At 35.7% G+C, this 12,399-nt stretch overlaps 1 protein-coding gene across 2 annotated transcripts; it reads right to left on the minus strand.

Annotated features, from left to right (window-relative positions):
- Positions 1 to 433: 433 nt before the first annotated feature.
- LOC120006281 (BEL1-like homeodomain protein 1) lies at positions 434 to 4,650 on the minus strand. 2 transcript variants are annotated; one of them, XM_038856265.1, is made up of 5 exons: positions 4,490 to 4,650; positions 3,292 to 4,211; positions 2,317 to 2,696; positions 1,563 to 1,623; positions 434 to 1,473 (listed from the first exon to the last, which is right to left on the minus strand). In XM_038856265.1, the coding sequence occupies exons 2-5, from the start codon at positions 4,078 to 4,080 to the stop codon at positions 709 to 711; spliced, it is 1,995 nt and encodes a 664-aa protein (XP_038712193.1). In that variant the 5' UTR covers positions 4,081 to 4,211; positions 4,490 to 4,650; the 3' UTR covers positions 434 to 708. The 2 variants fall into 2 exon arrangements, with proteins under 2 accessions (XP_038712193.1, XP_038712202.1); XM_038856274.1 differs by lacking the exon at positions 4,490 to 4,650 and adding an exon at positions 4,377 to 4,393.
- Between the last annotated feature and the right edge of the window lie 7,749 nt (positions 4,651 to 12,399).

A 12,399-nucleotide genomic window follows, 5' to 3' on the forward strand; every position in this document is an offset into this window, starting at 1 on the left:
AATGCTTTTATCTTATTTGGTAGCTTGTATTGGGCGTTCCTGGGGTGGGGTGATTCGGGTCCCCGCTCAGGATCCCACTTTTGAAAAAATATTAATAATATAATAGCTCCAAATCCATCTAAACCAAAAAGGACTCGTAGGCAAGTGCAGTCTTCACCAATTCGAGCTAGGGAAAAAAGTTCTACTAAAAATCTGAGTCCTGTGTCATGTATTCTGACCTTCATGCTTCGTTACTACAAGTGATTTATGGTCTATATCATACAAAGACCATATCCGAAGCATGCATTTAGTGATCTACAGTAGAAAACAACTAAAGAAATGGCGAGAGCAAATGTGCATGCATGCGCGCGCGCACACACACACACAGATATATATAGAGAGAGAGAGAGAGAGTGTGTGTGTGGGACTGACATATGCAGATACAAATCAGTTAAGAGGAAATTGAGACATATAAGGGTTTTATTTCCAATCTATATCCAGTACCCTCAAAATGTATATATAAATAACAATCATCAACAATTAACCTAAACAATCTACACAAAGTAAGAGTACTTGTAATATTGTACTCAGCGAGCATAACTAGGCTTATACTAATTGTACTGCTTTTGCCTCTCCTTTATTAGTTCTAGGAAGAACCAGAAGATCAATCAGGAGGTAATATTCAAACGTCGATGGACTAATCACCCTTCCAGTATTGTTTTCATTGCCTCAGGCCACAAAGTCTGGCAACAATTGTGCAACAAACCGCTTCCTGTTCTGAGCTTCAATGCCTTCTAACCCAGGAGTACTAGAATGTGAATTCTGTGCATTATTATTTATCCCAAAAAAGTCAGTAGCATTGGCAATTCCCGTGTCAAGTCTCCCCAACTGAATATTCTGTCCGGACATGAAGTTATGTTGGCTTGCAGAGAAAGAAGATAGATTATTCTCACTTAGTCCAAGAGTAAGTGAAACATTGCCATTCCCCTTAAACCTGGGCCCCAACTGTTCAGGACTAAAATAAGCACCAAACCCACCACCACCATCATCATTGGCATTTGTTACTAAGGAGTAGCTACTATCCTTGTTTTCCATTGAAAGGATACTAATTGGAGAGTTCTGCAGCATGATATCATTGCCTTTTCTTTTCTTTAGTGTACTTAACTGGGTTGTTCCATCCAATTCAGCTGACCTAATAATGTTGAAGCCTTGTTGCGGTTGAAGAGATCCTCCGATGTGGGATGTTGAGATTGTAGAGTTTGAAAATTCAGTTGGAGAGGAGGAGTTTGGGTTCTGCTGGTTCTTTAGCTTTTCTGGCGGTGCCTCAGATTGACGTGCCTTTGTACCAAGAATACTCTTGTGCTGCTCATTGTTGCTCGCGCTTGCATGATCCGCAGAACCATTTTTGTCTTGCTCCTTCGTTTCTTCCACGTACATTTCTTCAATCATTGGCTTCCATAGTCGAACCCTCGCATTTATAAACCAATTGGACACCTACAATATATCAAACAACACAATATTATATATTGTAATAATTGGTGAATATATATTGTTCATCTCTTAGAAGTATTAGTGTAATTAACCTGGCCCCTAGTAAGCCCTGCTTGTTTGGCAAGTATGACTTTGTCCGAGTCCTTCGGATAGCTACAGAAACAAAAATTACAATAAAATAAGCATAAGCAAATAAAAATGTCATACCCTAGCAGCTGGTGTCTCAATTATTCCAGTTGCTGAGTTGTACACATACGATTTCATGTGCATCATATAGGTACATGTGAAGCCTACAAATTCACTTACGGGGCATTTGGTTGTCAATTCAATGAGTGTGAGTGTGAGTGTGAGTGTGAGGCGAGTGTGAGATGAACATTATCATGTTTGGTATGAAATGAAGAGTGAGCATGAGTATTAGAATTTTAATTGTATAATTTTCATACTATCCAATTTTTTGAACATAAAAATAAAAATAAATTAATTTAATGGTTGTGATACTTCTTAATAATGGATATAATAGTCTTTTGATTATCAAACTCATTCTCCTTTGTGGAGATTAGCAAATCTCACCATTTTAGTGAGCTTGGCTAATCTTCATAAGGAGAGAACAAGGGTGTGATGAGTTTGGGATTCCACCCTCTCAAACTCAACTAAACGAGGGAATGAGCCATTTTCACCATAGGCTTGACTCATTCCCTCCTCAAAATGCCAACCAAATGCCTCGTTAGATCCTATACGTCTAACTCAACAGTGATAACTGGGATATCAACTACTGAGATTTTTATCATTTTCGTAAAAATAAACAATATTGTCAGACTCAACTCAACCCAAGTTAGGAGAACTTACGGATGAAGGAAATGTTCAAAAAGCCAAGCACGAAGGACGGAGACAGCGCGTTCAGGCAATCCTCTCCGGGGTCTCCAGGGATTGTGTTGCATCATTTCTAGCTGTTGTATTGCTCTCTGTTGTCGAAGGTGATGGTCTACATACTTAAGTCTGCTTGAACCTTCAATAATCTTCACTCCTGAACAATCCTGGTCCCCCAAGCTCTCGTTTGTGGCCTTTATTTGTGAAGATATTGCATCCTTCAGACACCTGAATTGCTTCGAGATGGTTTGTAATGCAAGAGCTGTGTACGACTTCGCGGAGCCGAGCCCTGCTGCTTGTTCGAATGAAGAAACTACCAGCTGCATTTGGTTGTGGTAATGTCTATATCTTTGATCAACCTTATAGTACACAAGAAACAAATAAAACAAATTAACGAAACTTGAACCAGGGCTAGCTGGTCATGCATGCAAATTCAATGTCATATAGGTTTGCGAAAATGATAAAGATCCCAACAATTGGTATCCCAGTTATCCCAACTACTGAGTTAGAATTATATGATTCAAATGAATTCGTGGGCTCCATATTTTCAACATGACGCACATAAAATCCTGTGCGTATTGAGATACAAAAATGTTAGGGATCCCTAGTCATCCCAATAATCAATCTTGATCATTGATTGATGTAAGTGTAGGGGCCCAAAAAACCTGATGCACATCAATCAAGAGATATGATTACTTACTGGGATGATTGTGATTCCATTTACTGGGATACCTATCACTTCTGGTGAGATACCAACTGTTAGGATCCCTATAATTGGTACATCTATGGTCTCTAGCATTGATAGAAAAGGAACACCCAACACATGAGGTCTAGCTAACTGTTATATTGAAAGGGAACCCAACTACCTTCCAAAATCTTGTCTATATGAAGAATAAGGTAAAAAATACCAAGAAATATTAAAGCAGCTAGATATACATATAGACCAACCAGTACCTCATCAATCATGCCAACAAGCTTTGCCTTCTTTATCTGCAGCTCCTGCCTTTGTGCTGTTGTGAGTTCTTGAGCTCGCTTACTATTCCAATCACTACCAGTACCACCAGCACCGGCCGAACCATCTTGTGCCACAGATTCTTTACTCATCTTCATCTTCTCTTTATTACCCACCTTTGTGGGTTCACTACCAATATTGACAACTTCATCAAGCAGCTCTTGTACCACCCTCAAATACTTAGACCCGAAAACCCCATTCGACGCCACCGACACTGACGGCGGCGATAATTCCCTGGAAACTCTCATATCAGCACCACCACCAGCATGACCATGATGTTGAATTTCATGTTCCCCTCCAATTGACCTCTGTCGCGACGAAAGGCTTAGTGACAGACCTTGCTGCGTTTGTGACCGTACATCTTGACCTCCTACCGACACTACAGTGGACCCAATTCCAGCTGAATTTTGACCCCACATGTTGTTCTGAAAGTTCAAAATACCGATTCCGTGATGGGATGACGGACGGCTGGGATCATCCGAATAGACGGAAGGGAGGGGGATGCCCGGTAGGTGGTGGCTCTGCGGTGGCGCGTGTGATATGCTCGTAGGGTTGAGCGCGTTTGGAGGAGGGTTGAAGAATAGTATGTTCGAAGTTTGTTGTGGTGGTGGTGGTGGTGGTGTGTCGGAGTAGGATAAGTAGTTAGGGTTCATGAGATAAAGCGTTTGAATTCCTTCAGGAGACGGAGTGGCAGCTTGGATTTCTGGGTTTCCATAAAAGTAAGTCGTCATTTTTGGACGGAACTGAGAAATCCAGACTACAAAATAACTGTTTCTATATATATATATAGTACTGGATCGATCGCTTGTCCTGAAGCTCCAATTAAGCTTGATTCATAGACATTTTGACCTTATCTTCGTTTCTACAGAGCAAATTAAGATGAATCCATCAATAAGGAACTCAAGAATCTTACTTGAAACTCTGTAAATTTGAGCTTCTTCGGAAGCAAAAAAGGCAAGTGATGGGCAAATATGATGTAAATATAGACACAGAAAGATAGATAGATACAGTTAAGAGTGACACAAACCCCATCAAAGATTCATCTGTCAGAGAAATAACTAATAAATATATAACAGACAGAGAGATGAATTTAAAAAAACCCATGAAAGAATTGTAGAAACAGAGAGACTGGATTAGTACCATGAAAACCTCTTTAGTAGGCTGGTGGGGGGTGATCTTGTCAGACTTGATTTCTTCCATTTTCTTGAAGTGAAAGTGATGATAACTAATAATAACAAAAACTATGAAAGGGGAGCCTCTTTTAAATTAAGGGGTCTCACATGACATTAAAGATACCCTCATCCATATTTTTGTATTTATTCATTATTCTTCTCACTACTCCTTTGAAACTTCTACTAATTTTAATAATTGACACCCTAATGTTCTATTCTCTTGTACACTAGCCTATTTTTTCCCCTCCTTACAGGACTTAAGTTCGATTCTTAACATCAACGCCCTTCGACTTATAAGGTATTTGGAAAGAGTAGAACGATCCAAGTATTCAGAATTTACATAAGTCAAAGTTCCATATTTTCTCATCATAAAAAACACTATCATAAAAATCCGCGGCTTGTATACAATAATTTGTAATCAACAATCCTAGGTTAATATTACGTCACGTAACACATGATTAATATGTAGTTTTCTCTATTAATGTATAACCTCCGTCTCCTCTCCATTGCTTCAATCCTGCAATGGCAGGAAAATCTAAAATCACCTATGAAAACAAAGAAAAATTCAGTGATTCAGACACCTCCTTTTCAAATCATTTGATAAGGAACCCATTTAACAAAAATAAAAGAAACCCAAAACTGTAAATAAAGGAAAAAAGGTGGGTTCCTATAGTACAAACAAACAACAGCTGAAAAACGAGGAAACGTCGTCTGCTTCCACATAGAGGCTTAATAATAGAGTTTTTGTAGTTGGAAGAGTTATTACGTACTACGTACCTTAAGATATCTCCTTGTCTACCATATCTTTCAACTTTCTGTGCATTTTTTGTGGTTATGCTTCAAGAGAGTTTGGATGGATAATGCGAATTAATTCTAAAACAATAGTGTCCACCGATGAATTCTTTTTATCTCTAGTACTGTCAAAGATGCAGTCAAAATGTTTGACTTGGTCATCATTATATATATCAACCTTTCCCTAAAAGCATTTTAGTAGCTATAGATAGTAGAAAAGGTCTTCAGGTCACTATGATTACATTTACCTCCAAGTCAAATGTATAGATTTAGCTGTAATTCAGTTCATTAGTTATTCGTTTTAAGATAAATAAAATGAATTGCTAAATATAATATACGTAATTCAATCGGAGGGTGATATAATGTCTAGGCGCAAGGTCCGTACGGATTTGCTCTCTTGAATTGTTTCCTAAGTGTTTACACCTAAAAAATGCGTTATTTGTGTGAGAAGAGTTTAATCTTTGTTTATATAAGACTCAACTGAATTACGTCAATCCGATGTGAAACTTACAAATTTTGACACTCTTCTATATTTGTGGACCCAATTATACTAGATTTAATAAATAGACATGGATGGAGGTCATCTCTATACACACTGACTACAATTGAGTTAGTGTGTGAAAATATAACACAAAGTGACAAGTGTAGTTACTGTTTTGCATTATCACGTCATTATCTGCGTAAGCTTAAATTGGGATGACAGTGGACATCAACTTTAATATTTCATAATTAATATAATTAGTTGAAACTTGAAACAGATCATTCAATCAATTCGTGACAAACAATAAAGAACGCATTACTTTTATTCCTAGAAGATTAGAGAGAGCAGACAAAAAAAAAAGATTAGAGAGAGAGGATTAATAACTAAAGTATCTTTCTATTGTGATATATATATATATATCTATGGAGTTCCAAATTAGATGCCCATGATGGGAACAGAGCTTCTTAGTGCATTTTGTTTCATAAAATATGTACACATCATGCTCAACGATGCCATTTGTGAAACATCTCCCAAATGTCATCCCACGAAAATTATAATATTCTAATCGATCGGAAGGTTGTGTTCCATTATTTGAAGCAAGCAATATTAGTATTCGGAATTGATCTGAGGCTCTACAATTTTCTTTGAATTTCAATATCTAAAATTTTTATGGATGGTTTATATGATGTTAAGTCATTTTTTTTTAATAAAGTCAAAGAAACATATGCGGAGAGAGAATGACATGATATTATTTGAATAAAAGTATAGAATAGGTGATGTGACATTTAGTTTGAGCATTAAATTAAACTCAATAATTATTGAGAAATTAAAATTGTAGAATCCGAATTCCATGAGTAGAAGCCATTAGAATCAAATACGGTCTCTGAAGCAATAGCATAATTTGACACAAGTCACTAATTTAGGAAACATAAAAATTGGAATTTTGAGCCCGTTTGGTTAAGCATTTTGGCCAGCATTTATACTAGTTTTTAGCACAAATGCTTTGTGCAAGCCAAACAACAATTTTCGGGTACAAATTCCGAGGCATTTTTGGGAGCCTTTTATGTTCTTTTGAAAATGCTCCAGTTTTAAACAATTTTGGTAGCATTTTGATTCATTTTCCTATCATATCCTCACTACTTTATTATAATCTCTATTTTACCTCTAAAAGTCATCTTATTTATTCATTTGTTATTTATATTTATTTTAATTATTGATTTTTATTTTAAACAATGTTTGTTATTTAGTTTACTTACAACTAAAATGCATATTATACCCCTATACGTAATTTGTAACAAAATTAATAAATTAAATAATTAACTAATTAATTAATTAACTGTTATTAAAGCTTTAACTAATTAATTAATTTATAATTTATTATTATCTTTAATTAATTTATAATTTATTATTATCTTTAATTAATTTAAATTAATTTTATTAATTTTATGAATTAATTTGTATGCTACCCTTGCACGTAATTTATCCAATATGCTACACAACACAAATGTTAACAGTAAAAGTTCAACCAAACATCTATCCAACATTCAAGCAGCATATCTGCTACTAAAATTGTTCAGCATTTCTGCTACCACCATTTCTGCTGGCATATCTGCTACTTTACAAATGCTCTACCAAACTAGCCATTTGTTTTAACTTTTGCATGGTGGCGTGTGAACAATGATGCCAAAACCGGACCACCAAAAGTACCTCCAATATCAATTGCTGGAGAACATCTGGATGTCCACGAAACTTGCATTATCAATCGCATCGTTTGCTTCTTCTTTTTTTCTTTTCTTTTTTTTTTATCTCTGTCAATCTGAAGTGACATTATAAGTGGATTTCCAACCTCTCCATATCATTTTCTTTATTCTTTCGAAAGAACTTTTGTTTTTAACAAAAGTTTTCAAGGCATAAAATACTGCTCTAAAAGATTTCAATCATCCCAAAATGCAGTCATGTACTACACAAATGAAAGGGTACTGAAACAGTGAAACTACAAATATATATATATATATATCTCTTTGGGTACAAATATCTTTGTGTGGATGAGCATAGGATCTTTTAAAAATCGAGGACTCACCCAACATGTTATTCAGATAGTTAAGTGGACGTAAATCTCGAGTTATCAAAACAACCCTCACCACGTTGATAATATGTAAGATTGAGTCAAACCCATGCGAATAGGGGCTTGGACGAACCTATAGAATCAAGATTCCACAAGCATATAACTTGCTAAAAGGGTTGATCCCAAAATTCCACTAAACTTGCACGAAAAGTAGAACAAATACTAATGGTGGCACACACACACTGGCACTAAATTGGACCACAAGCAAAGAAATTTCCAGGTTAGTGATGGGGTTTATCCAATTATCTCTAGCTTGGCAACAAAAATTGTGGGTCTCATAAGCATGTCATTTTCTTACCGAGATTCCCGTTAAGCACGGAAGCGTGGCTGGATTTGGTTTCTCTAGCTTGAATGCCAGGCCCCGCTGTGCCCACTTATATGCTAACGCCTGGTATCAGCGATCACTGTATACCTTGTTTGCCCTACCATTCATTAATTGGAGCCAACCTCTCCTTTTCTCTCTTCTCCTGCTGCATTTTATGGTCAATGGTCTACTACTACGTACCACCACCAATATCACACCCACCACACCAAGAATGTTGGGTATAAAACGCTTGTCATTTACTCTCTCAAAATTACCATTAACGTTAATCTCAAGTTACTTTATCACACTCATTGAATGTTGTTGGCAATGTGTTTAAATTGATAATTGAATTCTCCCATGCCCTTGATAGGAAAATTATATATCTATATATAGAGAAAAATTATCTCATACGAATTTAAAATGCACACTTAAAATGTGGATCTATGTTTTCACCGTTGATTTGGAACATATAAAAACCAAAATAATGAGTTTTATTTGTCATTTCATTTATTCATACCCTTAAAAATAATCCGAGCACCAAAAGTGATCAGATGAGAATTATTGTACGTATAATAAAACAATTAGTAAGAAAAGGACTCGGTCATCTACATCTGGACCCACTGTTTCTGTGCACGCGTTCTCTCATTTTCACAATCTCAAAGCACGTGAGGTCCCACAAACCCACCAGTTTCTTTCTTCCACCCGTCTTCTTCTGAGTAGGCGGACCCACCCAAAAAGATTCCGTTCCCAAACTTTGCGTTTTGGCTATGGGAGTGGGTTCCACGTGTCACGTTTTCAATGCAACAACCAATCAGAAAATGGTAGGGTCATAGTCCACTTGTTAAAAGAGAGCGTAGTCATGATCTATAGGTCGTACGTTTGTTTGTTGATCCGCAACAAATAGGATTCTGCCAACTAAAAAAAAAAATTAAAATCCAAATATCATAATAAATGAAATTTCAATTCAAAATAATTGAATTTAGATTTTTCCAAGATACAGTTGTCGGCCTGACAAATGGCGGCGGCTGATTGAGCTGTCACTTTTGATGCCTAAACGTGAATGATTTTCAGAAAATGAAAGTCGAGCTAATTACAGTACTACCTACTTGTGATTGTATCTTACTTTTAAGTATTGTTAATTGGGATTTATATATATGAGCTGAATTTTGTCGCTTAATTAGGAGTTGTTATAGGAGTGTCTTCCAACAATGAGTGCAAGCATGAGCATGAATATGTATGATAACCGGGGGACATGTATCCTCGGATTAGGAAAACAAGTAATAACTACACACTCAGGTCTTCTCAATCAAAGGCCTAATCATGTAAACAACTACTCCTTTGATTATGTTTTAGGAAAATGATTAATTAGTGGGTTAGGACACTAGACAAGGATGACAAATAGGATATGGGGACTCCATAATTCATTTAAAACTAGTTGTATGCCCGAGCTTCGAGCGGCACACATTTTGATTGGAAAATAGAGATGTGTGAAAGTTTTTCGATACTTTGTTAACATTAAGAGCAGTAGAGCTTTAATTGTAGAAAATAGAGATGATTGTGAGATGAAGATAAAATATGTACAATACTTGTTTTTTAATTTGCTAAGAAATTTTTTTTCTAATAGGGTGTAAGAAATTTGATGCATAAGGAATAAGTATGTTAAAGTTTATCAATTTTTCTTTGCGTCGCTAGTATCTACAAAGTGTTATAGGTCACCAAAGACATGTTTATGAGACAATATTGTATGGTTAGTACAACAATCTCTACAAAGTGACATTTAATATCGAGAAGTATAATGTAGCATAAGTAGCATTTTTGAAATGATATTTTTGGAATAAAATTCTTAATATTTTTAGAATAAGATTTTTGAATTTATATTTTTGATATGTTATGTATGACTGGTAGATTTATGCCTATAATCACTTTGACCTTCAACAACTCATTGAATTCTACCGTGCTTTCCTGTCACCATTTACATATTCCAATACCAAATGGGATGAATTCACTTACACATTAGAACAATATAGCATGAGAAAAGCCTCTCATGTTGTGTATGTTGCAATCCAAACAGACTACTAAACCTGACCAAACTCTAAACATGCACAATACATCAACTAAATACTACAAAAACACACAAAATACATCAAAAACACACAAAAATTCCCACAAATGATGGTAATTAATGCCAAAAACACACAAAATGTTTTCAAACTAAATACTACAAATGAATTTCATTAATTGAGTAATATCAAAAGACTCTCATAATTAGCAATACATGACCTTTGAGAAACAAAAACAACATCAAACCACTCCTATGAAACATTAAATTCCCATACAATTCAATATAATTTTAAAATTATTTGAATACTATTAACTGTATGAGTGTGGTTGTGGTGGGTCTTAAAGTGTATGAATGTGGTTGTGGGTATTAAAGTTTTGCAATATATTTATGTGTGTGGTTGTGGGTCTTAAAGTTTTCTAATATATTTTAAAATTTTCTTTTGTCTATGTAGGCTTTTTTGTAAAGGCGTCCACGTGGCACCATGAATTAAGGAGAAGCCTTGTGGATCCTCAGTTATATATATATAGATTGATGATTGTAGAATCTATGATTTGAATCAAAGGGATTGGGAGGTGTGCTACATCAGAAAATAATTTTGTTTTTTTTTTTTTAATTTGAACATCCGATATGGGTATAAACTCGAGCCATCAAGCTCATGTACACAAAAGTTTTTCTTGACGATAAGATAAGTTGGGCCAAAAGAGCCTAGTGCATTACCGCAAGGGTATTGCTTCAAGTGATAATCGAACTCAAGACCTCCCGAACTCATACGATTTGACCTCAGAAAAATTCGTCAATTGGTCACCTATCATCCAAGTGGTTTAAGCCTATATTCTCCCATAAGCGCATAACCTTTTTGTGCTGATAACTACACATATTGATTTGGGATCTGGGAATACACACACACATATATATATATGCCACCAAATTATATTTAGAAATGCACCAGAGTTTTTATTGTGCGTAGTTTTGAGGGAAAGCATCAAATAGATATCCCCACGATTGAAGCCCAAGTTATACTATCTGTTTTCCATTAAATGAATTTACATTGAAAGTAGTGACTGACTGTGACATCTCATTCAGGGTATGAATTGAACAATACAGTACTGATAGCTCCCACTGCATGTATATGTAGAAAGAACTGGATGTGACACCCAATAATAATCACAAGAAAGCTGTGCCTTCGAAGGAAAAATGTACATAATCTAATGTCCTCAGTCTCTCTCAACTTCCTTTAACTAAGTGACTATGAAATGAGTTCTTGAAACGTCCAAGTACTTTTAAACAAGTCTGCGCGAGAGTGTAACTCTGTAGTTGATGCTCTAATTAAACAGGGTGCAACTAGACAAGGTCTTCTTGTTGGATGATTGAATGACAGTTATTAGCTGTCCTTTATTGGCCTTGGGTGTTGTTTGTACTCATTTTAAGTTCAACTCTTCATAAAATAAGTGTTTTTATATAAAAAAAAAAAGAGTTATTGAAATGTACACTAGATGTTCCAAATCATGTGCGTTTAACTAAATGAAATCATCTCAAAACATTTCTAATGGGTAGCTAAATAAGGGTATAGCATTCTCATTCAGATTCCATGATAAAGCTGTAGATACTATACTCAACTTTCAATTTATTCCAATTCTGGCTCGTCTAAAATTTGTATATTCTGTCCAATGCATATAAAACTGTTATGATAGGATCCCAACAACGAATATCCCAATTATCCTAACTACTGAGTTATATGCACAAGATTTATGTAAAATCCACGAATTTACTTAGATCTTATGTCTCTAACTCAGTAGCTCAGATAACAACTATTGGGATATTTGTCATTTTCATTTGATATATATGTAGAAGACGAAAAGTGATCAGATTGGGCTTGGTGGATGGGTATGAAACCAGCCCAAGTTCCCGAGTCTCAAAGTATCACTCAAAGTGATCGTGCAAGCTATCCGATCGAATACCATACTGGGCCATGGGCCCTTAATTACAACGATGAACGTTGCGTACACAATATGGATGATGCAATGATAGCTTTAGTGACACCCCAGTTTTTTCTAAAGACACCCCAATCTAAGTTGATCACCCCTTGTAAAAATCAGTTGACGGTGTGTCTTTAG

The sequence above is a fragment of the Tripterygium wilfordii genome, chromosome 2 (genome assembly GCF_013401445.1).
Source record: "Tripterygium wilfordii isolate XIE 37 chromosome 2, ASM1340144v1, whole genome shotgun sequence".
Classification (NCBI taxonomy): Eukaryota; Viridiplantae; Streptophyta; class Magnoliopsida; order Celastrales; family Celastraceae; genus Tripterygium; species Tripterygium wilfordii.